The sequence below is a fragment of the Neolamprologus multifasciatus genome, chromosome 17 (genome assembly GCF_963576455.1).
Source record: "Neolamprologus multifasciatus chromosome 17, fNeoMul1.2, whole genome shotgun sequence".
Taxonomy (NCBI): domain Eukaryota; kingdom Metazoa; phylum Chordata; class Actinopteri; order Cichliformes; family Cichlidae; genus Neolamprologus; species Neolamprologus multifasciatus.
The window spans coordinates 4696116-4722838 of record NC_140455.1 but is presented as its reverse complement, the minus strand read 5'-3'; the positions used below and the strand labels follow the sequence as shown (position 1 = coordinate 4722838).

Sequence of the window (26723 nt, the reverse complement as noted above, 5' to 3'; positions counted from 1 at the left end):
CCTTTTGTCCCTCTGTGGGGGGGGGGGGGTTACTCCCACTAGGTTTAAATCTGGGACTCCCCACCATTTGACCTTAGAACTGAAGAAGCTTCTCGGATGAGAGGTGAAACGTCTTCAAGCAACTTAAAGAAGTCCAGACGCTTTTCTTTGCAAGCTCCTTTGACATGTATCATTTTCATACCACTTTACAGTTATGTGGTAACTTGTGTTGGTCTGTCACAGAAGATCTAAGAAAAATTCTATTTACGTTTGTTGTTGTAAAGTGACAAAATGTGTGAAAGTTTTTCAAGGTACTGTAGGTCAACATTCTTCTTCTATGGTAGAGCAGCCTGGGCAGAGTAAGACCCAGCTTTAAAATGCTGCCATCTGATAGCACAAATGACTGTAGAAAACATTGGTTATTGCAAAAGCACTTTTTATTTGGGGGGGGGGGGGGGGGGGGAGGGGCAGTGATTGAAACTTTACTGATAAATGTGACAACCTATATATGTGATGTCATTACGGGATAATGACATCACATATATTTAGAATCTTACCACCAGTTTGATCCTTTGATCCTTAAATCCATAAATAGGGATGAAAAGTGACGACTTGTAGTCCATTAATTGCAGCAATTATGCTTGCAGAATTGAAACATTCGCCAGAGAAGTATTTTGAAACATCTGGATCCTTTTCGGAGTAACTGTTTACAGATTCCAACATGTCTCAGAGAAAACAACCCTACAGATTTCTAAGGTAAGTTTTCTTTCTTTTTTCTGTTGTTCATAAACAGAAAAAAGACTCACACAGACTCAACCTCTACACGGCTGCCGTCTCCTGTAACCCGGCATGTTTCTAGGGTTTGTTTTCTTCTTTTTTATGTTGTTCTTTCAGTGTTTGTCTTGAGATAAGGTTTGAAGTGTCTGTGGTGCAGCTGGTCTGGTCTGTCTCGAGACAGTGCAGGCTGCACCCACCTGTAACAGGTGGAGACTCACCAGGACATTCAGAACTCACTAGTTTTGTCTTTCTAAACTCTTCTGTAGAGGGTTTCTCTGAGAAGCAAGGGGAAGGCAGTGAGGCCTGGGGGAGGTCCACCAATATAAAGCGTGGCCAGGAGGCCCGGTCCAGGTTTTTTCTGCTTTCTTTTGTGGCGATCGTGGCTCAAGAGTTGGGAGTTCGCCTTGTAATCGGAAGATTGCCGGTTCGAGCCCCAGCTCGGACAGTTACGGTTGTTGTGTCCTTGGGCAAGACACTTCACCCGTTGCCTAATGGTGGTAGTCAGAGGGCCCGGTGCCGCCAGTGTTAGGCAGCCTCGCCTCTGTCAGTGCGCCCCAGGGTGGCTGTGGCTACAATGTAGCTTGTCCTCACCAGTGTGTGAACGGGTGGATGACTGAATGTGTAAAGCACTTTGGGGTCCTTAGGGACTAGTAAAGTGCCATTTACCATATTTTTACCATTCTTTTCCACGCCTGGGGGCGGTGCCACCCCATCATGAGGGCTGGCAAGGCGTTCGGAGCCTGTGTGTGTGTATGTGTCTGTATGACTGTGCTTATGGTTTTCTCTATTTCAAACAGATGCCTGTCCTCACCTCTGCAGTGATGCCGTCTCTTTTAACCCGACGTGTTTCTAAGGTAGGTTTTCTTTCTTTTTTTATGTTGTTCTTGTGGATTTTGTCCTCAGATGAGATTTGATGACAGGGATTGAAACTTTACAGATAAATTGACCAAGTAAAATGATACCGGGATCCACAAATGTCATGTGACAACGTAATTGGCTTACGGGATAATGACGTCACATATATTTAGAATCTTACCACCAATTTGATCCTTGGAGCCTTAAATTCTTTGATCCTTAAATCCATAAATGGGGCTGAAAAGTGACGACTTTTATTTCGTTAATTGCAGCAATTATGTTTGCAGAACTGAAACATTCGCCAGACAAGATTTTGAAACATCTGGATCCTTTTCTGAGTAACTGTTTACAAAATCCAATTACAAATTCCACTTTTTTTCCCCTTCTTATGTTGTTCATTAACGGAAACAGTACCACCCCATCACAAGGGCTGGCAAGTCTTTCAGGAGCCTGGGGAGCGGACACCCGCACAAAGGGTGGCCAGGCGGCCCGGTCCGGGTTTTTTCTTCTTTCTTTCACACGCCTGGTGGGCGGTGCCACCCGATCACAAGGGCTGGCAAGGCTTTCGGAGCCTGGGGAGCGGACACCCGCACAAAGGGTGGCCAGGCGGCCCGGTCCGGGTTTTTTCGTCTTTCTTTCACACGCCTGGTGGGCGGTGCCACCCGATCACAAGGGCTGGCAAGGCTTTCGGAGCCTGGGGAGCGGACACCCGCACAAAGGGTGGCCAGGCGGCCCGGTCCGGGTTTTTTCTTCTTTCTTTCACACGCCTGGTGGGCGGTGCCACCCGATCACAAGGGCTGGCAAGGCTTTCGGAGCCTGGGGAGCGGACACCCGCACAAAGGGTGGCCAGGCGGCCCGGTCCTGGTTTTTTCTTCTTTCATTCACACGCCTGGTGGGCGGTGCCACCCGATCACAAGGGCTAGCAAGGCTTTCGGAGCCTAGGGAGCGGACACCCGCACAAAGGGTGGCCAGGCGGCCCGGTCCGGGTTTTTTCTTCTTTCTTTCTTTCACACGCCTGGTGGGCGGTGACACAACCGATCACAAGGGCTGGCAAGGCTTTCGGAGCCTGGGGAGCGGACACCCGCACAAAGGGTGGCCAGGCGGCCCGGTCCGGGTTTTTTCTTCTTTCTTTCACACGCCTGGTGGGCGGTGCCACCCGATCACAAGGGCTGGCAAGGCTTTCGGAGCCTGGGGAGCGGACACCCGCACAAAGGGTGGCCAGGCGGCCCGGTCCGGGTTTTTTCTTCTTTCTTTCACACGCCTGGTGGGCGGTGCCACCCGATCACAAGGGCTGGCAAGGCTTTCGGAGCCTGGGGAGCGGACACCCGCACAAAGGGTGGCCAGGCGGCCCGGTCCGGGTTTTTTCTTCTTTCTTTCACACGTCTGGTGGGCGGTGCCACCCGATCACAAGGGCTGGCAAGGCTTTCGGAGCCTGGGGAGCGGACACCCGCACAAAGGGTGGCCAGGCGGCCCGGTCCGGGTTTTTTCTTCTTTCTTTCTTTCACACGCCTGGTGGGCGGTGCCACCCGATCACAAGGGCTGGCAAGGCTTTCGGAGCCTGGGGAGCGGACACCCGCACAAAGGGTGGCCAGGCGGCCCGGTCCGGGTTTTTTCTTCTTTCTTTCACACGCCTGGTGGGCGGTGCCACCCAATCACAAGGGCTGGCAAGGCTTTCGGAGCCTGGGGAGCGGACACCCGCACAAAGGGTGGCCAGGCGGCCCGGTCCGGGTTTTTTCTTCTTTCTTTCACACGCCTGGTGGGCGGTGCCACCCGATCACAAGGGCTGGCAAGGCTTTCGGAGCTTGGGGAGCGGACACCCGCACAAAGGGTGGCCAGGCGGCCCGGTCCGGGTTTTTTCTTCTTTCTTTCACTACGCCTGGTGGGCGGTGCCACCCGATCACAAGGGCTGGCAAGGCTTTCGGAGCCTGGGGAGCGGACACCCGCACAAAGGGTGGCCAGGCGGCCCGGTCCGGGTTTTTTCTTCTTTCTTTCACACGCCTGGTGGGCGGTGCCACCCGATCACAAGGGCTGGCAAGGCTTTCGGAGCCTGGGGAGCGGACACCCGCACAAAGGGTGGCCAGGCGGCCCGGTCCGGGTTTTTTCTTCTTTCTTTCACACGCCTGGTGGGCGGTGCCACCCGATCACAAGGGCTGACAAGGCTTTCGGAGCCTGGGGAGCGGACACCCGCACAAAGGGTGGCCAGGCGGCCCGGTCCGGGTTTTTTCTTCTTTCTTTCACACGCCTGGTGGGCGGTGCCACCCGATCACAAGGGCTGGCAAGGCTTTCGGAGCCTGGGGAGCGGACACCCGCACAAAGGGTGGCCAGGCGGCCCGGTCCTGGTTTTTTCTTCTTTCATTCACACGCCTGGTGGGCGGTGCCACCCGATCACAAGGGCTAGCAAGGCTTTCGGAGCCTAGGGAGCGGACACCCGCACAAAGGGTGGCCAGGCGGCCCGGTCCGGGTTTTTTCTTCTTTCTTTCTTTCACACGCCTGGTGGGCGGTGACACCCGATCACAAGGGCTGGCAAGGCTTTCGGAGCCTGGGGAGCGGACACCCGCACAAAGGGTGGCCAGGCGGCCCGGTCCGGGTTTTTTCTTCTTTCTTTCACCACGCCTGGTGGGCGGTGCCACCCGATCACAAGGGCTGGCAAGGCTTTCGGAGCCTGGGGAGCGGACACCCGCACAAAGGGTGGCCAGGCGGCCCGGTCCGGGTTTTTTCTTCTTTCTTTCACACGCCTGGTGGGCGGTGCCACCCGATCACAAGGGCTGGGCAAGGCTTTCGGAGCCTGGGAGCGGACACCCGCACAAAGGGTGGCCAGGCGGCCCGGTCCGGGTTTTTTCTTCTTTCTTTCACACGTCTGGTGGGCGGTGCCACCCGATCACAAGGGCTGGCAAGGCTTTCGGAGCCTGGGGAGCGGACACCCGCACAAAGGGTGGCCAGGCGGCCCGGTCCGGGTTTTTTTCTTCTTTCTTTCTTTCACACGCCTGGTGGGCGGTGACACCCGATCACAAGGGCTGGCAAGGCTTTCGGAGCCTGGGGAGCGGACACCCGCACAAAGGGTGGCCAGGCGGCCCGGTCCGGTTTTTCTTCTTTCTTTCACACGCCTGGTGGGCGGTGCCACCCAATCACAAGGGCTGGCAAGGCTTTCGGAGCCTGGGGAGCGGACACCCGCACAAAGGGTGGCCAGGCGGCCCGGTCCGGGTTTTTTCTTCTTTCTTTCACACGCCTGGTGGGCGGTGCCACCCGATCACAAGGGCTGGCAAGGCTTTCGGAGCTTGGGGAGCGGACACCCGCACAAAGGGTGGCCAGGCGGCCCGGTCCGGGTTTTTTTCTTCTTTCTTTCACACGCCTGTGGGCGGTGCCACCCGATCACAAGGGCTGGCAAGGCTTTCGGAGCCTGGGGAGCGGACACCCGCACAAAGGGTGGCCAGGCGGCCCGGTCCGGGTTTTTTCTTCTTTCTTTCACACGCCTGGTGGGCGGTGCCACCCGATCACAAGGGCTGGCAAGGCTTTCGGAGCCTGGGGGAGCGGACACCCGCACAAAGGGTGGCCAGGCGGCCCGGTCCGGGTTTTTTCTTCTTTCTTTCACACGCCTGGTGGGGCGGTGCCACCCGATCACAAGGGCTGACAAGGCTTTCGGAGCCTGGGAGCGGACACCCGCACAATGGGTGGCCAGGCGGCCCGGTCCGGGTTTTTTCTTCTTTCTTTTCACACGGCCTGGTGGGCGGGTGCCACCCGATCACAAGGGCTGGCAAGGCTTTCGGAGCCTGGGGAGCGGACACCCGCACAAAGGGTGGCCAGGCGGCCCGGTCCGGGTTTTTTCTTCTTTCTTTCACAACGTCTGGTGGGCGGTGCCACCCGATCACAAGGGCTGGCAAGGCTTTCGGAGCCTGGGAGCGGACACCCGCACAAAGGGTGGCCAGGCGGCCCGGTCCGGGTTTTTTCTTCTTCTTTCACACGCCTGGTGGGCGGTGCCACCCGATCACAAGGGCTGGCAAGGCTTTCGGAGCCTGGGGAGCGGAACACCCGACAAAGGGTGGCCAGGCGGCCCAGGTCCGGGTTTTTTTCTTCTTTCTTTCACACGCCTGGTGGGCGGTGCCACCCGATCACAAGGGCTGGCAAGGCTTTCGGAGCCTGGGGAGCGGACACCCGCACAAAGGGTGCCCAGACGGCCCGGTCCGGGTTTGTTTCTTCTTTCTTTCACACGCCTGGTGGGCGGTGCCACCCGATCACAAGGGCTGGCAAGGCTTTCGGAGCCTGGGGAGCGGACAACCCGCACAATGGGTGGCCAGGCGGCCCGCGTCCGGGTTTTTTCTTCTTTCTTTCACACGCCTGGTGGCGGTGCCACCCGATCACAAGGGCTGGCAAGGCTTTCGGAGCCTGGGGAGCGGACACCCGCACAAAGGGTGGCCAGGCGGCCCGGTCCGGGTTTTTTTCTTCTTTCTTTCACACGCCTGGTGGGCGGTGCCACCCGATCACAAGGGCTGGCAAGGCTTTCGGAGCCTGGGGAGCGGACACCCGCACAAAGGGTGGCCAGGCGGCCCGGTCCGGGTTTTTTCTTCTTTCTTTCACACGCCTGGTGGGCGGTGCCACCCGATCACAAGGGCTGGCAAGGCTTTCGGAGCCTGGGGAGCGGACACCCGCACAAAGGGTGGCCAGGCGGCCCGGTCCGGGTTTTTTTCTTCTTTCTTTCACACGCCTGGTGGGCGGTGCCACCCGATCACAAGGGCTGGCAAGGCTTTCGGAGCCTGGGGAGCGGACACCCCGCACAAAGGGTGGCCAGGCGGCCCGGTACGGGTTTTTTCTTCTTTCTTTCACACGCCTGGTGGGCGGTGCCACCCGATCACAAGGGCTGGCAAGGCTTTCGGAGCCTGGGGAGCGGACACCCGCACAAAGGGTGGCCAGGCGGCCCGGTCCGGGTTTTTCTTCTTTCTTTCACACGCCTGGTGGGCGTGCCACCCGATCACAAGGCTGGCAAGGCTTTCGGAGTTGGGGAGCGGACACCCGCACAAAGGGTGGCCAGGCGGCCCGGTCCGGGTTTTTTCTTCTTTCTTTCACACGCCTGGTGGATCGGTGCCACCCGATCACAAGGGCTGGCAAGGCTTTCGGAGCCTGGGGAGCGGACACCCGCACAAAGGGTGGCCAGGCGGCCCGGTCCGGGTTTTTTCTTCTTTCTTTCACACGCCTGGTGGGCGGTGCCACCCGATCACAAGGGCTGGCAAGGCTTTCGGAGCCTGGGAGCGGACACCCGCACAAAGGGTGGCCAGGCGGCCCGGTCCGGGTTTTTTCTTCTTTCTTTCTTTCACACAGCCTGGTGGGCGGGTGGCACCGATCACAAGGGCTGGCAAGGCTTTCGGAGCCTGGGGAGCGGACACCCGCACAAAGGGTGGCCAGGCGGCCCGGTCCGGGTTTTTTCTTCTTTCTTTCACACGCCTGGTGGGCGGTGCCACCCGATCACAAGGGCTGGCAAGGCTTTCGGAGCCTGGGGAGCGGACACCCGCACAAAGGGTGGCCAGGCGGCCCGGTCCGGGTTTTTTCTTCTTTCTTTCACACGCCTGGTGGGCGGTGCCACCCGATCACAAGGGCTGGCAAGGCTTTCGGAGCCTGGGGAGCGGACACCCGCACAAAGGGTGGCCAGGCGGCCCGGTCCGGGTTTTTTCTTCTTTCTTTCACACGCCTGGTGGGCGGTGCCACCCGATCACAAGGGCTGGCAAGGCTTTCGGAGCCTGGGGAGCGGACACCCGCACAAAGGGTGGCCAGGCGGCCCGGTCCGGGTTTTTTCTTCTTTCTTTCACACGCCTGGTGGGCGGTGCCACCCGATCACAAGGGCTGGCAAGGCTTTCGGAGCCTGGGGAGCGGACACCCGCACAAAGGGTGGCCAGGCGGCCCGGTCCGGGTTTTTTCTTCTTTCTTTCACACGCCTGGTGGGCGGTGCCACCCGATCACAAGGGCTGGCAAGGCTTTCGGAGCCTGGGGAGCGGACACCCGCACAAAGGGTGGCCAGGCGGCCCGGTCCGGGTTTTTTCTTCTTTCTTTCTTTCACACGCCTGGTGGGCGGTGCCACCCGATCACAAGGGCTGGCAAGGCTTTCGGAGCCTGGGGAGCGGACACCCGCACAAAGGGTGGCCAGGCGGCCCGGTCCGGGTTTTTTCTTCTTTCTTTTTCACACGCCTGGTGGGCGGTGCCACCCGATCACAAGGGCTGGCAAGGCTTTCGGAGCCTGGGGAGCGGACACCCGCACAAAGGGTGGCCAGGCGGCCCGGTCCGGGTTTTTTCTTCTTTCTTTCACACGCCTGGTGGGCGGTGCCACCCGATCACAAGGGCTGGCAAGGCTTTCGGAGCCGGGGAGCGGACACCCGCACAAAGGGTGGCCAGGCGGCCCGGTCCGGGTTTTTTCTTCTTTCTTTCACACGCCTGGTGGGCGGTGCCACCCGATCACAAGGGCTGGCAAGGCTTTCGGAGCCTGTGGAGCGGACACCCGCACAAAGGGTGGCCAGGCGGCCCGGTCCGGGTTTTTTCTTCTTTCTTTCACACGCCTGGTGGGCGGTGCCACCCGATCACAAGGGCTGGCAAGGCTTTCGGAGCCTGGGAGCGGACACCCGCACAAAGGGTGGCCAGGCGGCCCGGTCCGGGTTTTTTCTTCTTTCTTTCACACGCCTGGTGGGCGGTGCCACCCGATCACAAGGGCTGGCAAGGCTTTCGGAGCCTGGGGCGGACACCCGCACAAAGGGTGGCCAGGCGGCCCGGTCCGGGTTTTTTCTTCTTTCTTTCACACGCCTGGTGGGCGGTGCCACCCGATCACAAGGGCTGGCAAGGCTTTCGGAGCCTGGGGAGCGGACACCCGCACAAAGGGTGGCCAGGCGGCCCGGTCCGGGTTTTTTCTTCTTTCTTTCACACGCCTGGTGGGCGGTGCCACCCGATCACAAGGGCTGGCAAGGCTTTCGGAGCCTGGGGAGCGGACACCCGCACAAAGGGTGGCCAGGCGGCCCGGTCCGGGTTTTTCTTCTTTCTTTCACACGCCTGGTGGGCGGTGCCACCCGATCACAAGGGCTGGCAAGGCTTTCGGAGCCTGGGGAGCGGACACCCGCACAAAGGGTGGCCAGGCGGCCCGGTCCGGGTTTTTTCTTCTTTCTTTCACACGCCTGGTGGGCGGTGCCACCCGATCACAAGGGCTGGCAAGGCTTTCGGAGCCTGGGGAGCGGACACCCGCACAAAGGGTGGCCAGGCGGCCCGGTCCGGGTTTTTTCTTCTTTCTTTCACACGCCTGGTGGGCGGTGCCACCCGATCACAAGGGCTGGCAAGGCTTTCGGAGCCTGGGGAGCGGACACCCGCACAAAGGGTGGCCAGGCGGCCCGGTCCGGGTTTTTCTTCTTTCTTTCACACGCCTGGTGGGCGGTGCCACCCGATCACAAGGGCTGGCAAGGCTTTCGGAGCCTGGGGAGCGGACACCCGCACAAAGGGTGGCCAGGCGGCCCGGTCCGGGTTTTTTCTTCTTTCTTTCACACGCCTGGTGGGCGGTGCCACCCGATCACAAGGGCTGGCAAGGCTTTCGGAGCCTGGGAGCGGACACCCGCACAAAGGGTGGCCAGGCGGCCCGGTCCGGGTTTTTTCTTCTTCTTTCACACGCCTGGTGGGCGGTGCCACCCGATCACAAGGGCTGGCAAGGCTTTCGGAGCCTGGGGAGCGGACACCCGCACAAAGGGTGGCCAGGCGGCCCGGTCCGGGTTTTTTCTTCTTTCTTTCACACGCCTGGTGGGTGCCACCCGATCACAAGGGCTGGCAAGGCTTTCGGAGCCTGGGGAGCGGACACCCGCACAAAGGGTGGCCAGGCGGCCCGGTCCGGGTTTTTTTCTTCTTTCTTTCACACGCCTGGTGGGCGGTGCCACCCGATCACAAGGGCTGGCAAGGCTTTCGGAGCCTGGGGAGCGGACACCCGCACAAAGGGTGGCCAGGCGGCCCGGTCCGGGTTTTTTCTTTCTTTCACACGCCTGGTGGGCGGTGCCACCCGATCACAAGGGCTGGCAAGGCTTTCGGAGCCTGGGGAGCGGACACCCGCACAAAGGGTGGCCAGGCGGCCCGGTCCGGGTTTTTTCTTCTTTCTTTCACGCCTGGTGGGCGGTGCCACCCGATCACAAGGGCTGGCAAGGCTTTCGGAGCCTGGGGAGCGGACACCCGCACAAAGGGTGGCCAGGCGGCCCGGTCCGGGTTTTTTCTTCTTTCTTTCACACGCCTGGTGGGCGGTGCCACCCGATCACAAGGGCTGGCAAGGCTTTCGGAGCCTGGGGAGCGGACACCCGCACAAAGGGTGGCCAGGCGGCCCGGTCCGGGTTTTTTCTTCTTTCTTTCACACGCCTGGTGGGCGGTGCCACCCGATCACAAGGGCTGGCAAGGCTTTCGGAGCCTGGGGAGCGGACACCCGCACAAAGGGTGGCCAGGCGGCCCGGTCCGGGTTTTTTCTTCTTTCTTTCACACGCCTGGTGGGCGGTGCCACCCGATCACAAGGGCTGGCAAGGCTTTCGGAGCCTGGGGAGCGGACACCCGCACAAAGGGTGGCCAGGCGGCCCGGTCCGGGTTTTTTCTTCTTTCTTTCACACGCCTGGTGGGCGGTGCCACCCGATCACAAGGGCTGGCAAGGCTTTCGGAGCCTGGGGAGCGGACACCCGCACAAAGGGTGGCCAGGCGGCCCGGTCCGGGTTTTTTCTTCTTTCTTTCACACGCCTGGTGGGCGGTGCCACCCGATCACAAGGGCTGGCAAGGCTTTCGGAGCCTGGGGAGCGGACACCCGCACAAAGGGTGGCCAGGCGGCCCGGTCCGGGTTTTTTCTTCTTTCTTTCACACGCCTGGTGGGCGGTGCCACCCGATCACAAGGGCTGGCAAGGCTTTCGGAGCCTGGGGAGCGGACACCCGCACAAAGGGTGGCCAGGCGGCCCGGTCCGGGTTTTTTCTTCTTTCTTTCACACGCCTGGTGGGCGGTGCCACCCGATCACAAGGGCTGGCAAGGCTTTCGGAGCCTGGGGAGCGGACACCCGCACAAAGGGTGGCCAGGCGGCCCGGTCCGGGTTTTTTCTTCTTTCTTTCACACGCCTGGTGGGCGCCACCCGATCACAAGGGCTGGCAAGGCTTTCGGAGCCTGGGGAGCGGACACCCGCACAAAGGGTGGCCAGGCGGCCCGGTCCGGGTTTTTTCTTCTTTCTTTCACACGCCTGGTGGGCGGTGCCACCCGATCACAAGGGCTGGCAAGGCTTTCGGAGCCTGGGGAGCGGACACCCGCACAAAGGGTGGCCAGGCGGCCCGGTCCGGGTTTTTTCTTCTTTCTTTCACACGCCTGGTGGGCGGTGCCACCCGATCACAAGGGCTGGCAAGGCTTTCGGAGCCTGGGGAGCGGACACCCGCACAAAGGGTGGCCAGGCGGCCCGGTCCGGGTTTTTCTTCTTTCTTTCACACGCCTGGTGGGCGGTGCCACCCGATCACAAGGGCTGGCAAGGCTTTCGGAGCCTGGGGAGCGGACACCCGCACAAAGGGTGGCCAGGCGGCCCGGTCCGGGTTTTTTCTTCTTTCTTTCACACGCCTGGTGGGCGGTGCCACCCGATCACAAGGGCTGGCAAGGCTTTCGGAGCCTGGGGAGCGGACACCCGCACAAAGGGTGGCCAGGCGGCCCGGTCCGGGTTTTTTTCTTTCTTTCACACGCCTGGTGGGCGGTGCCACCCGATCACAAGGGCTGGCAAGGCTTTCGGAGCCTGGGGAGCGGACACCCGCACAAAGGGTGGCCAGGCGGCCCGGTCCGGGTTTTTTCTTCTTTCTTTCTTTCACACGCCTGGTGGGCGGTGCCACCCGATCACAAGGGCTGGCAAGGCTTTCGGAGCCTGGGGAGCGGACACCCGCACAAAGGGTGGCCAGGCGGCCCGGTCCGGGTTTTTTCTTCTTTCTTTCACACGCCTGGTGGGCGGTGCCACCCGATCACAAGGGCTGGCAAGGCTTTCGGAGCCTGGGGAGCGGACACCCGCACAAAGGGTGGCCAGGCGGCCCGGTCCGGGTTTTTTCTTCTTTCTTTCTTTCACACGCCTGGTGGGCGGTGCCACCCGATCACAAGGGCTGGCAAGGCTTTCGGAGCCTGGGGCGGACACCCGCACAAAGGGTGGCCAGGCGGCCCGGTCCGGGTTTTTCTTCTTTCTTTCACACGCCTGGTGGGCGGTGCCACCCGATCACAAGGGCTGGCAAGGCTTTCGGAGCCTGGGGAGCGGACACCCGCACAAAGGGTGGCCAGGCGGCCCGGTCCGGGTTTTTTCTTCTTTCTTTCACACGCCTGGTGGGCGGTGCCACCCGATCACAAGGGCTGGCAAGGCTTTCGGAGCCTGGGGGCGGACACCCGCACAAAGGGTGGCCAGGCGGCCCGGTCCGGGTTTTTTTTCTTTCTTTCACACGCCTGGTGGGCGGTGCCACCCGATCACAAGGGCTGGCAAGGCTTTCGGAGCCTGGGGAGCGGACACCCGCACAAAGGGTGGCCAGGCGGCCCGGTCCGGGTTTTTTCTTCTTTCTTTCACACGCCTGGTGGGCGGTGCCACCCGATCACAAGGGCTGGCAAGGCTTTCGGAGCCTGGGGAGCGGACACCCGCACAAAGGGTGGCCAGGCGGCCCGGTCCGGGTTTTTTCTTCTTTCTTTCACACGCCTGGTGGGCGGTGCCACCCGATCACAAGGGCTGGCAAGGCTTTCGGAGCCTGGGGAGCAGACACCCGCACAAAGGGTGGCCAGGCGGCCCGGTCCGGGTTTTTTCTTCTTTCTTTCACACGCCTGGTGGGCGGTGCCACCCGATCACAAGGGCTGGCAAGGCTTTCGGAGCCTGGGGAGCGGACACCCGCACAAAGGGTGGCCAGGCGGCCCGGTCCGGGTTTTTTCTTCTTTCTTTCACACGCCTGGTGGGCGGTGCCACCCGATCACAAGGGCTGGCAAGGCTTTCGGAGCCTGGGGAGCGGACACCCGCACAAAGGGTGGCCAGGCGGCCCGGTCCGGGTTTTTTCTTCTTTCTTTCACACGCCTGGTGGGCGGTGCCACCCGATCACAAGGGCTGGCAAGGCTTTCGGAGCCTGGGGAGCGGACACCCGCACAAAGGGTGGCCAGGCGGCCCGGTCCGGGTTTTTTCTTCTTTCTTTCACACGCCTGGTGGGCGGTGCCACCCGATCACAAGGGCTGGCAAGGCTTTCGGAGCCTGGGGAGCGGACACCCGCACAAAGGGTGGCCAGGCGGCCCGGTCCGGGTTTTTTTCTTCTTTCTTCACGCGCCTGGTGGGCGGTGCCACCCGATCACAAGGGCTGGCAAGGCTTTCGGAGCCTGGGGAGCGGACACCCGCACAAAGGGTGGCCAGGCGGCCCGGTCCGGGTTTTTTCTTCTTTCTTTCACACGCCTGGTGGGCGGTGCCACCCGATCACAAGGGCTGGCAAGGCTTTCGGAGCCTGGGGAGCGGACACCCGCACAAAGGGTGGCCAGGCGGCCCGGTCCGGGTTTTTTCTTCTTTCTTTCACACGCCTGGTGGGCGGTGCCACCCGATCACAAGGGCTGGCAAGGCTTTCGGAGCCTGGGGAGCGGACACCCGCACAAAGGGTGGCCAGGCGGCCCGGTCCGGGTTTTTTCTTCTTTCTTTCACACGCCTGGTGGGCGGTGCCACCCGATCACAAGGGCTGGCAAGGCTTTCGGAGCCTGGGGAGCGGACACCCGCACAAAGGGTGGCCAGGCGGCCCGGTCCGGGTTTTTTCTTCTTTCTTTCACACGCCTGGTGGGCGGTGCCACCCGATCACAAGGGCTGGCAAGGCTTTCGGAGCCTGGGGAGCGGACACCCGCACAAAGGGTGGCCAGGCGGCCCGGTCCGGGTTTTTTCTACTTTCTTTCACACGCCTGGTTGGCGGTGCCACCCGATCACAAGGGCTGGCAAGGCTTTCGGAGCCTGGGGAGCGGACACCCGCACAAAGGGTGGCCAGGCGGCCCGGTCCGGGTTTTTTTTCTTTCACACGCCTGGTGGGCGGTGCCACCCGATCACAAGGGCTGGCAAGGCTTTCGGAGCCTGGGGAGCGGACACCCGCACAAAGGGTGGCCAGGCGGCCCGGTCCGGGTTTTTTCTTCTTTCTTTCACACGCCTGGTGGGCGGTGCCACCCGATCACAAGGGCTGGCAAGGCTTTCGGAGCCTGGGGAGCGGACACCCGCACAAAGGGTGGCCAGGCGGCCCGGTCCGGGTTTTTTCTTCTTCTTTCTTTCACACGCCTGGTGGGCGGTGCCACCCGATCACAAGGGCTGGCAAGGCTTTCGGAGCCTGGGGAGCGGACACCCGCACAAAGGGTGGCCAGGCGGCCCGGTCCGGGTTTTTTCTTCTTTCTTTCACACGCCTGGTTGGCGGTGCCACCCGATCACAAGGGCTGGCAAGGCTTTCGGAGGCTGGGGAGCGGACACCCGCACAAAGGGTGGCCAGGCGGCCCGGTCCGGGTTTTTCTTCTTTCACACGCCTGGTGGGCGGTGCCACCCGATCACAAGGGCTGGCAAGGCTTTCGGAGCCTGGGGAGCGGACACCCGCACAAAGGGTGGCCAGGCGGCCCGGTCCGGGTTTTTTTTCTTTCTTTCACACGCCTGGTGGGCGGTGCCACCCGATCACAAGGGCTGGCAAGGCTTTCGGAGCCTGGGGAGCGGACACCCGCACAAAGGGTGGCCAGGCGGCCCGGTCCGGGTTTTTTCTTCTTTCTTTCACACGCCTGGTGGGCGGTGCCACCCGATCACAAGGGCTGGCAAGGCTTTCGGAGCCTGGGGAGCGATACCCGCACAAAGGGTGGCCAGGCGGCCCGGTCCGGGTTTTTTCTTCTTTCTTTCACACGCCTGGTGGGCGGTGCCACCCGATCACAAGGGCTGGCAAGGCTTTCGGAGCCTGGGGAGCGGACACCCGCACAAAGGGTGGCCAGGCGGCCCGGTCCGGGTTTTTTCTTTTTTCTTTCACACGCCTGGTGGGCGGTGCCACCCGATCACAAGGGCTGGCAAGGCTTTCGGAGCCTGGGGAGCGGACACCCGCACAAAGGGTGGCCAGGCGGCCCGGTCCGGGTTTTTTTTCTTTCTTTCACACGCCTGGTGGGCGGTGCCACCCGATCACAAGGGCTGGCAAGGCTTTCGGAGCCTGGGGAGCGGACACCCGCACAAAGGGTGGCCAGGCGGCCCGGTCCGGGTTTTTTTCTTTCTTTCACCCGCCTGGTGGGCGGTGCCACCCGATCACAAGGGCTGGCAAGGCTTTCGGAGCCTGGGGAGCGGACACCCGCACAAAGGGTGGCCAGGCGGCCCGGTCCGGGTTTTTTCTTCTTTCTTTCACACGCCTGGTGGGCGGTGCCACCCGATCACAAGGGCTGGCAAGGCTTTCGGAGCCTGGGGAGCGGACACCCGCACAAAGGGTGGCCAGGCGGCCCGGTCCGGGTTTTTTTTCTTTCACACGCCTGGTGGGCGGTGCCACCCGATCACAAGGGCTGGCAAGGCTTTCGGAGCCTGGGGAGCGGACACCCGCACAAAGGGTGGCCAGGCGGCCCGGTCCGGGTTTTTTCTTCTTCTTTCACACGCCTGGTGGGCGGTGCCACCCGATCACAAGGGCTGGCAAGGCTTTCGGAGCCTGGGGAGCGGACACCCGCACAAAGGGTGGCCAGGCGGCCCGGTCCGGGTTTTTTCTTCTTTCTTTCACACGCCTGGTGGGCGGTGCCACCCGATCACAAGGGCTGGCAAGGCTTTCGGAGCCTGGGAGCGGACACCCGCACAAAGGGTGGCCAGGCGGCCCGGTCCGGCTTTTTTCTCTTACACGCCTGGTGGGCGGTGCCACCCGATCACAAGGGCTGGCAAGGCTTTCGGAGCCTGGGAGCGGACACCCGCACAAAGGGTGGCCAGGCGGCCCGGTCCGGGTTTTTTCTTCTTTCTTTCACACGCCTGGTGGGCGGTGCCACCCGATCACAAGGGCTGGCAAGGCTTTTGGAGCCTGGGGAGCGGACACCCGCACAAAGGGTGGCCAGGCGGCCCGGTCCGGGTTTTTTCTTCTTTCTTTCACACGCCTGGTGGGCGGTGCCACCCGATCACAAGGGCTGGCAAGGCTTTCGGAGCCTGGGGAGCGGACACCCGCACAAAGGGTGGCCAGGCGGCCCGGTCCGGGTTTTTTCTTCTTTCTTTCACACGCCTGGTGGGCGGTGCCACCCGATCACAAGGGCTGGCAAGGCTTTCGGAGCCTGGGAGCGGACACCCGCACAAAGGGTGGCCAGGCGGCCCGGTCCGGGTTTTTTCTTCTTTCTTTCACACGCCTGGTGGGCGGTGCCACCCGATCACAAGGGCTGGCAAGGCTTTCGGAGCCTGGGAGCGGACACCCGCACAAAGGGTGGCCAGGCGGCCCGGTCCGGGTTTTTTCTTCTTTCTTTCACACGCCTGGTGGGCGGTGCCACCCGATCACAAGGGCTGGCAAGGCTTTCGGAGCCTGGGGAGCGGACACCCGCACAAAGGGTGGCCAGGCGGCCCGGTCCGGGTTTTTCTTCTTTCTTTCACACGCCTGGTGGGCGGTGCCACCCGATCACAAGGGCTGGCAAGGCTTTCGGAGCCTGGGGAGCGGACACCCGCACAAAGGGTGGCCAGGCGGCCCGGTCCGGGTTTTTTCTTCTTTCTTTCACACGCCTGGTGGGCGGTGCCACCCGATCACAAGGGCTGGCAAGGCTTTCGGAGCCTGGAGCGGACACCCGCACAAAGGGTGGCCAGGCGGCCCGGTCCGGGTTTTTTCTTCTTTCTTTCACACGCCTGGTGGGCGGTGCCACCCGATCACAAGGGCTGGCAAGGCTTTCGGAGCCTGGGGCGGACACCCGCACAAAGGGTGGCCAGGCGGCCCGGTCCGGGTTTTTTCTTCTTTCTTTCACACGCCTGGTGGGCGGTGCCACCCGATCACGAGGGCTGGCAAGGCTTTCGGAGCCTGGGAGCGGACACCCGCACAAAGGGTGGCCAGGCGGCCCGGTCCGGGTTTTTTCTTCTTTCTTTCACACGCCTGGTGGGCGGTGCCACCCGATCACAAGGGCTGGCAAGGCTTTCGGAGCCTGGGAGCGGACACCCGCACAAAGGGTGGCCAGGCGGCCCGGTCCGGGTTTTTTCTTCTTTCTTTCACACGCCTGGTGGGCGGTGCCACCCGATCACAAGGGCTGGCAAGGCTTTCGGAGCCTGGGGAGCGGACACCCGCACAAAGGGTGGCCAGGCGGCCCGGTCCGGGTTTTTTTTTTCTTTCACACGCCTGGTGGGCGGTGCCACCCGATCACAAGGGCTGGCAAGGCTTTCGGAGCCTGGGGAGCGGACACCCGCACAAAGGGTGGCCAGGCGGCCCGGTCCGGGTTTTTTCTTCTTTCTTTCACACGCCTGGTGGGCGGTGCCACCCGATCACAAGGGCTGGCAAGGCTTTCGGAGCCTGGGGAGCGGACACCCGCACAAAGGGTGGCCAGGCGGCCCGGTCCGGGTTTTTTCTTCTTTCTTTCACACGCCTGGTGGGCGGTGCCACCCGATCACAAGGGCTGGCAAGGCTTTCGGAGCCTGGGGAGCGGACACCCGCACAAAGGGTGGCCAGGCGGCCCGGTCCGGGTTTTTTCTTTCTTTCACACGCCTGGTGGGCGGTGCCACCCGATCACAAGGGCTGGCAAGGCTTTCGGAGCCTGGGGAGCGGACACCCGCACAAAGGGTGGCCAGGCGGCCCGGTCCGGGTTTTTTCTTCTTTCTTTCACACGCCTGGTGGGCGGTGCCACCCGATCACAAGGGCTGGCAAGGCTTTCGGAGCCTGGGGAGCGGACACCCGCACAAAGGGTGGCCAGGCGGCCCGGTCCGGGTTTTTTCTTCTTTCTTTCACACGCCTGGTGGGCGGTGCCACCCGATCACAAGGGCTGGCAAGGCTTTCGGAGCCTGGGGAGCGGACACCCGCACAAAGGGTGGCCAGGCGGCCCGGTCCGGGTTTTTTCTTCTTTCTTTCACACGCCTGGTGGGCGGTGCCACCCGATCACAAGGGCTGGCAAGGCTTTCGGAGCCTGGGGAGCGGACACCCGCACAAAGGGTGGCCAGGCGGCCCGGTCCGGGTTTTTTCTTCTTTCTTTCACACGCCTGGTGGGCGGTGCCACCCGATCACAAGGGCTGGCAAGGCTTTCGGAGCCTGGGGAGCGGACACCCGCACAAAGGGTGGCCAGGCGGCCCGGGTTTTTTCTTCTTTCTTTCACACGCCTGGTGGGCGGTGCCACCCGATCACAAGGGCTGGCAAGGCTTTCGGAGCCTTGGGAGCGGACACCCGCACAAAGGGTGGCCAGGCGGCCCGGTCCGGGTTTTTTCTTCTTTCTTTCACACGCCTGGTGGGCGGTGCCACCCGATCACAAGGGCTGGCAAGGCTTTCGGAGCCTGGGAGCGGACACCCGCACAAAGGGTGGCCAGGCGGCCCGGTCCGGGTTTTTTCTTCTTTCTTTCACACGCCTGGTGGGCGGTGCCACCCGATCACAAGGGCTGGCAAGGCTTTCGGAGCCTGGGGAGCGGACACCCGCACAAAGGGTGGCCAGGCGGCCCGGTCCGGGTTTTTTCTTCTTTCTTTCACACGCCTGGTGGGCGGTGCCACCCGATCACAAGGGCTGGCAAGGCTTTCGGAGCCTGGGGAGCGGACACCCGCACAAAGGGTGGCCAGGCGGCCCGGTCCGGGTTTTTTCTTCTTTCTTTCACACGCCTGGTGGGCGGTGCCACCCGATCACAAGGGCTGGCAAGGCTTTCGGAGCCTGGGGAGCGGACACCCGCACAAAGGGTGGCCAGGCGGCCCGGTCCGGGTTTTTTCTCTTTCTTTCACACGCCTGGTGGGCGGTGCCACCCGATCACAAGGGCTGGCAAGGCTTTCGGAGCCTGGGGAGCGGACACCCGCACAAAGGGTGGCCAGGCGGCCCGGTCCGGGTTTTTTCTTCTTTCACACGCCTGGTGGGCGGTGCCACCCGATCACAAGGGCTGGCAAGGCTTTCGGAGCCTGGGGAGCGGACACCCGCACAAAGGGTGGCCAGGCGGCCCGGTCCGGGTTTTTTCTTCTTTCTTTCACACGCCTGGTGGGCGGTGCCACCCGATCACAAGGGCTGGCAAGGCTTTCGGAGCCTGGGGAGCGGACACCCGCACAAAGGGTGGCCAGGCGGCCCGGTCCGGGTTTTTCTTCTTTCTTTCACACGCCTGGTGGGCGGTGCCACCCGATCACAAGGGCTGGCAAGGCTTTCGGAGCCTGGGGAGCGGACACCCGCACAAAGGGTGGCCAGGCGGCCCGGTCCGGGTTTTTTTTCTTTCTTTCACAGCCTGGTGGGCGGTGCCACCCGAACACAAGGGCTGGCAAGGCTTTCGGAGCCTGGGGAGCGGACACCCGCACAAAGGGTGGCCAGGCGGCCCGGTCCGGGTTTTCTTCTTTCTTTCACACGCCTGGTGGGCGGTGCCACCCGATCACAAGGGCTGGCAAGGCTTTCGGAGCCTGGGGAGCGGACACCCGCACAAAGGGTGGCCAGGCGGCCCGGTCCGGGTTTTTCTCCTTTCTTTCACACGCCTGGTGGGCGGTGCCACCCGATCACAAGGGCTGGCAAGGCTTTCGGAGCCTGGGGAGCGGACACCCGCACAAAGGGTGGCCAGGCGGCCCGGTCCGGGTTTTTTTTCTTTCTTTCACACGCCTGGTGGGCGGTGCCACCCGATCACAAGGGCTGGCAAGGCTTTCGGAGCCTGGGGAGCGGACACCCGCACAAAGGGTGGCCAGGCGGCCCGGTCCGGGTTTTTTTTCTTTCTTTCACACGCCTGGTGGGCGGTGCCACCCGATCACAAGGGCTGGCAAGGCTTTCGGAGCCTGGGGAGCGGACACCCGCACAAAGGGTGGCCAGGCGGCCCGGTCCGGGTTTTTTCTTCTTTTTCACACGCCTGGTGGGCGGTGCCACCCGATCACAAGGGCTGGCAAGGCTTTCGGAGCCTGGAGCGGACACCCGCACAAAGGGTGGCCAGGCGGCCCGGTCCGGGTTTTTTCTTCTTTCTTTCACACGCCTGGTGGGCGGTGCCACCCGATCACAAGGGCTGGCAAGGCTTTCGGAGCCTGGGGAGCGGACACCCGCACAAAGGGTGGCCAGGCGGCCCGGTCCGGGTTTTTTCTTCTTTCTTTCACACGCCTGGTGGGCGGTGCCACCCGATCACAAGGGCTGGCAAGGCTTTCGGAGCCTGGGGAGCGGACACCCGCACAAAGGGTGGCCAGGCGGCCCGGTCCGGGTTTTTTTTCTTTCTTTCAACGCCTGGGGGCGGTGCCACCCGATCACAAGGGCTGGCAAGGCTTTCGGAGCCTGGAGCGGACACCCGCACAAAGGGTGGCCAGGCGGCCCGGTCCGGGTTTTTCTTCTTTCTTTCACACGCCTGGTGGGCGGTGCCACCCGATCACAAGGGCTGGCAAGGCTTTCGGAGCCTGGGGAGCGGACACCCGCACAAAGGGTGGCCAGGCGGCCCGGTCCGGGTTTTTCTTCTTTCTTCACACGCCTGGTGGGCGGTGCACCCGATCACAAGGGCTGGCAAGGCTTTCGGAGCCTGGGGAGCGGACACCCGCACAAAGGGTGGCCAGGCGGCCCGTCCGGGTTTTTCTTCTTTCTTTCACACGCCTGGTGGGCGGTGCCACCCGATCACAAGGGCTGGCAAGGCTTTCGGAGCCTGGAGCGGACACCGCACAAAGGTGGCCAGGCGGCCCGGTCCGGGTTTTTTCTTCTTTCTTTCAACGCCTGGTGGGCGGTGCCACCCGATCACAAGGGCTGGCAAGGCTTTCGGAGCCTGGGGAGCGGACACCCGCACAAAGGGTGGCCAGGCGCCCGGTCCGGGTTTTTTCTTCTTTCTTTCAACGCCTGGTGGGCGGTGCCACCCGATCACAAGGGCTGGCAAGGCTTTCGGAGCCTGGGGAGCGGACACCCGCACAAAGGGTGGCCAGGCGGCCCGGTCCGGGTTTTTTCTTCTTTCTTTCAACGCCTGGTGGGCGGTGCCACCCGATCACAAGGGCTGGCAAGGCTTTCGGAGCCTGGGGAGCGGACACCCACTCAAGGGGTGGCCAGGCGGCCCGGTCCGGGTTTTTCTTCTCTTCTTTCTTCACACGCCTGGTGGGCGGTGCCACCCGATCACAAGGGCTGGCAAGGCTTTCGGAGCCTGGGAGAGGACACCCGCACAAAGGGTGGCCAGGCGGCCCGGTCCGGGTTTTTTCTTCTTTCTTTCAACGCCTGGTGGGCGGTGCCACCCGATCACAAGGGCTGGCAAGGCTTTGGAGCCTGGGGAGCGGACACCCACACAAAGGGTGGCCAGGCGGACCGGTCGGGTTTTTCTTCTTTCTTTCAGACGCCTGGTGGGTGGTGCCACCCGATCACAAGGGCTGGCAAGGCTTTCGGAGCCTGGGGAGCGGACACCCGCACAAAGGTGGCCAGGCGGCCCGGTCCGGGTTTTTTCTTCTTTCTTTCAGACGCCTGGTGGGCGGTGCCATCCGATCACAAGGGCTGGCAAGGCTTTTGGAGCCTGGGGAGCGGACACCCGCACAAAGGGTGGCCAGGGACCGGTCTGGGTTTTTCTTCTTTCTTTCAGACGCCTGGTGGGTGGTGCCACCCGATCACAAGGGCTGGCAAGGCTTTCGGAGCCTGGGGAGCGGACACCCGCACAAAGGTTGGCCAGGCGGCCTGGTCCTGGTTTTTACTCTTTCTTTCACACGCCTGGTGGGCGGTGCCACTCGATAAGGGCTGGCAAGGCTTTCGGAGCCTGGGGAGCGGACACCCGCACAAAGGGTGGCCAGGCGGCCCGGTCCGGGTTTTTTCTTCTTTGTTTCAGATGCCTGGTGGGCGGTGCCACCCGATCACAAGGGCTGGCAAGGCTTTCGGAGCCTGGGGAGCGGACACCCGCACAAAGGGTGGCCAGGCGGCCCGGTCCGGGTTTTTATTTTTCTTTCAAACGCCTGGTGGGCGGTGCCACCCGAAATATAGGGCTGGCAAGGCTTTCGGAGCCTGGGGAGCGGACACCCGCACAAAGGGTGGCCAGGCGGCCCGGTCCGGGTTTTTATTCTTTCTTTCACACGCCTGGTGGGCGGTGCCACCCGAAATATAGGGCTGGCAAGGCTTTCGGAGCCTGGGGAGCGGACACCCGCACAAAGGGTGGCCAGGCGGCCCGGTCCGGGTTTTTTCTTCTTTCTTTCAAACGCCTGGTGGGCGGTGCCACCCGATCACAAGGGCTGGCAAGGCTTTCGGAGCCTGGGGAGCGGACACCCGCACAAACGGACGCATCTGAGGGCCGCATTTCGAGCAGCCTTTGAATTGGGACAGCCTTTTTCGCGCCGCTGTGACGTAATAAGCCTTAAAATGCACCCTTTAAGGCCGCAGACCCTGAATTGGGATACAGCCTTCAAGACATGTTGAGGAGCTAATTTAGCCATTTAAATCAGCTGTGTTGGATCAAGGACACATCTAAAACCTGCAGGACACCGGCTCTCGAGGCCTGGAGTTGCCCACCCCTGCTTTATATGATTTCTTCTACACAGTTTTATTTTTTAAACTGCATACATGAACATGACAACACCCAGAAAGAAAGCAAAAGCCAGTGCTTAACTTAACGTCTTAACAAATTCCTCTCACACGGCCAGCTTAAAGAGCTCAGTGAAACAGGCGTAGGCTAAGAAGTAAAGAGCAAACTGATATTTCCATCCAGAACTGCTAGCTCATTTAAAAGTGGGGACCAATCCTGTGAACATTTCGGTTAAACGATGGGCGGCGAAGACAGAACGCAAGATGCCAAAGATGAAGAAGGTGATGAGAGGAAGTGAGATAAAGGAAGAGTGGGGGTTAAGAAAGGAAACCAAAATAGTGAATTATAATTGTGTAATCTGTCAAAGTGCTGCTTGTTATGTTAACTTCACAATCTTTCTGCTGTGTAAATGCAAGACACACACATGACACAGACTCTCACACACCGTGCTCTGGGTTTCATGTTTATTACTTTTCAATGTACAATGTAAATTTCCCAGGCATTGCTCCAGCAGCGTGCCAGCTGCTCACAATATTGCTCCTCTTTGGTCCCGACACCTCTCCAGCTTCTCCTGGTGCTGCCCCTTCAACCATCCACGTCACCTCTCCCTCTGCAGCTGAGCCACAACACACACCTCCCTGCCACACTGCCAAACCTCGACAGTGACTCCAAAAGTGGCACAAAGGGATGAACAACCACTCTTCTATAAAATATTCCCTCATTTGGTGTTTGGACATGATGACGGACAGTGCTGGGTAAGAGCTGAGATCCATGAAAGCCATAAAACACAACACATCAGTAAATCCTGCAGTAATGTCCTATGGTCTGTCATCTTGAGTGAGACCAGTCCCAGAACCTTAACAACCTCAACCACTTGTAGCAGATGGCTGCCCCTCCCTCAGGTTTCATCCTGTTACAGTTTTTTCTGATGGCTTTAACCCTAACTGTGATTCTTATAGCACAATTCCTAAAACTATTAATACTTATAGCAAAACCACTCACTGAGTTTGCAAAAATAAAAGCACAAACACTTCTTTGCACTCAGTTTGCAATTTTGTAACACACACTTTGCAAGTGTGTAGGCACAATTCACTGCACAACACTCTTTTTGCAGAACTTTAAACACAACTCACTGCTTACACTCAATTACCAAGTTTCCAACACACTCCTAGCAAAATTACAAACATGTATGGCTATCATTAACACTATTTTGCCAACTGTCTGGCACACTTTCACATGTGAAAACTGTTTTAGATAATTAGTCCACATTTTCAATCAGCCTAAGCACTATAAACAGGCCACAGGTAAGCTGTCTATGTGGAGTACAATGGAAGGAGCAGTAAGAGTGAGAAGAGTGAGAATCAGAGGAGGCCGAGGGAGAGGACGTGGAGGTGAAGAAGTTGGAGGAAGAGGACGTGGAGGTGAAGAAGCAAGAGGGTTAGAGGAAGTTAGAGGAAGAGGACAAGGAGGAGCAAGAAGAGGACGAGGAGGGGAAAGAGTAAGGGTAAGAAGAGTAAGAAACAGAATAACTGATGACATCAGAGCTACAATAGTGGACCATGTCATCAACCATGGGATGACCCTGAGGGAAGCTGGCCAACGGGTTCAGCCTAAACTGAGCCGCTACACTGTGGCAAGCATCATTAGGACATTTCAAAATGAGAATCGGTAAGTACTTTGTAGCACTGCCATACTCTAATGAGAAACACAACAGTACCATACATGCAAAAATACTGAAACTGTTACTTTACAGAATTGCTAGACGTCCAGATGTTGGGGGCAGAGGCAGAATGTTCACTCTAGAGCAAGAGACCCATATAGTGAACATGGTGATTGCCAATAATGCAATAAGACTGCGCGAAATACAGCAGCGCATAATTGATAATGACACCATCTTTCAAAATATACACAGTGCAAGCATGTCTGCACTAAGTCGTGAACTTGCGCGCCACAGAATAAGAATGAAGCAAATTTACAGAGTTCCTTTCGAGAGAAACACAGAACGTGTAAAGCAACTGCGATATGACTATGTGCAGGTAAGCTAGTGTCATTGGTTCTGAATTTGGAAGTGCATACTGTAGTGCTGTGCATGGGCCTGATGTGTTACATTTGTTTTGTCTTGTCCAGAGAGTGATGGAACTAGAAGCAGATGCAACGGGACATGAGCTACTTTTTGTAGATGAGGCCGGTTTTAACCTCAGTAAAACCAGGAGACGTGGCAGGAACATTATTGGACACCGTGCCATCATCAATGTCCCAGGACAACGTGGTGGTGACATAACCATGTGTGCAGCCATAAGCCAAAATGGTGTTGTTCACCATCATGCAACCATAGGCCCATACAACACTGCACACATTATTGCATTCCTGGACACCTTGCATGACATGCTCACTGTTCAGAGACCAGAGCAGACCCGATATGTCATCATATGGGACAATGTTAGTTTCCATAGGGCTACTTTGGTCCGCAACTGGTTTACAGACCACCCATCCTTCATGGCACTTACAGTTTTTTCTGATTGCTTAAGCACATTTTTTGTAACTATTGGCTATTTTTGCAAAACTCTACACACAAATAAGAAAACCTGTCACCCTATTATCAAAACATTGTAGTTCTCTTGCAAAAGCGAACACAGCTAGATTAACTCTTCACACCTTCGTAAAAATGGTGTTTTCGTATCAAACAGTACACACAAGCCATCATCTACTAAGCACACAATGCGCCAACTGCACACTGATGGTATGAATACAAAACACATCTGGCTTTTGCTTTCTCTGTGCACAAGCTAGGCCATGTCAGTTTGAGCTCATACTTTTGTCATAGGTCTGTAAACATGGAGGGATCCAAACTTCAAGTACTGGTGTTTATTTACACACATCAAAACAAACACAAGTGTTTATTTCCAAGTATAGGATTATTTGCAATCGCCATATTGACTATATGGGTTTCTTGGTCTGCAGTGAACAGGCTTCCTCTGCCCCCAGCATCTGGTCATCTAGCAATTCTGTAAAGTAACAATTTCAGTATTTTTACATCTATGGTATTGTTGTGTTTCTCATTAGCATATGGCAGTGCTACAAATCTTAGTGCAAAGTGACTGTACTAACCGATTCTCATTTCAAAATGTCCTTATGATGCTTGCTACAGTGTAGCGGCTCGAGTTAGGCTGAACCCGTCGACCAGCTTCCCTCAGGGTCATTCCACGGTTGATTACATGGTCCACTATTGTAGCTCTGATGTCATCAGCAATTCTATTTCTTACTCTTCTTACCCTTCCTCTGCCCCCTCCTCGTCCTCTTCCCCCTCCTCGTCCTCCTCTCCCCTCCTCGTCCTCCTCTTGTTCCCCCTTGTCCTTGTCGTCCTCTTCATCCAACTTCTTCACCTCCACGTCCTCTTCCTCGGCCTCCTCTACTTCTCACTCTTCCTGCTCCCTCCATTGTACTCCACACACAGAGCTTACCTGTATTATAGTGCTTGGGCTGATTGCAAAGTGAACTAATTATCTAAAAAAGTTTTTACATGTGACAGTGTGCCAGACAGTTGACAAAATAGTGTAAATAATAGCCATAAATGTGTATAGTTTTGCTAGGAGTGTGTTGATCATTTGGAAATTGAGTGTAAAGCAGTGAGTTGTGTTTACAGTTCTGCAAAAAGAGTGCTGTGCAGTGGATTGTAGCTACAGGTTTTCAAAGTGTGTGTTACAAAATGGCAAACTGAGTGCAAAGCAGTGTTTGTGCTTTTAGTTTTGCAAACTCAGTGAGTGGTTTTGCTATAAGTATTAATAGTTTTAGAAAATGTGCTATAAGAATCACAGTTAGGGTTTAAGCATTCAGAAAAAACTGTAACCTCCCTCCATACTCTCCATTCTTACAGTTTTTCTGAATTGCTAAAACCCTAACTGTGATTCTTATAGCACAATTTCTAAAACTATTAATACTTATAGCAAAACCACTCACTGAGTTTGCAAAACTAAAAGCACAAACACTGCTTTGCACTCAGTTTGCCATTTTGTAACACACACTTTGCAAACCTGTAGCTACAATCCACTGCACAGCACTCTTTTTGCAGAACTGTAAACACAACTCACTGCTTTACACTCAATTTCCAAATGATCAACACACTCCTAGCAAAACTATACACATTATGGTTATTATGCACACTATTTTGCCAACTGTCTGGCACACTGTCACATGTGAAAACTTTTTTAGAGAATTAGTTCACTTTGCAATCAGCCTAAGCTCTATAATACAGGTAAGCTCTGTGTGTGGAGTACAATGGAGGGAGCAGGAAGAGTGAGAAGTAGAGGAGGCCGAGGAAGAGGACATGGAGGTGAAGAAGTAGGACGAAGAGGACGACAAGGACAAGGAGGAGCAAGAGGAGGACGAGGAGGGGGGAGAGGAAGGGTAAGAAGAGTAAGAAATAGAATTGCTGATGACATCAGAGCTACAATAGTGGACCATGTAATCAACCGTGGAATGACCCTGAGGGAAGCTGGCCAACGGGTTCAGCCTAACTCGAGCGCTACACTGTAGCAAGCATCATAAGGACATTTTGAAATGAGAATCGGTTAGTACAGTCACTTT

At 59.0% G+C, this 26723-nt stretch overlaps 1 protein-coding gene and 1 long non-coding RNA gene across 2 annotated transcripts; both read left to right on the top strand.

Annotated features, from left to right (window-relative positions):
• Positions 1 to 429: 429 nt before the first annotated feature.
• LOC146498773 (uncharacterized) lies at positions 430 to 22864 on the top strand. The gene is made up of 3 exons (XR_014870425.1): positions 430 to 735; positions 1554 to 1610; positions 22639 to 22864. It is a non-coding gene; the product is annotated as an uncharacterized LOC146498773 (long non-coding RNA).
• A 933-nt stretch (positions 22865 to 23797) lies between these two features.
• On the top strand, positions 23798 to 24752 carry LOC146498772 (uncharacterized). Its single transcript, XM_085139003.1, has 2 exons — positions 23798 to 24175; positions 24267 to 24752. Exons 1-2 carry the CDS (start codon positions 23798 to 23800, stop codon positions 24750 to 24752), a joined length of 864 nt encoding a protein of 287 aa, XP_084995129.1.
• The last annotated feature ends 1971 nt before the right edge of the window (positions 24753 to 26723 follow it).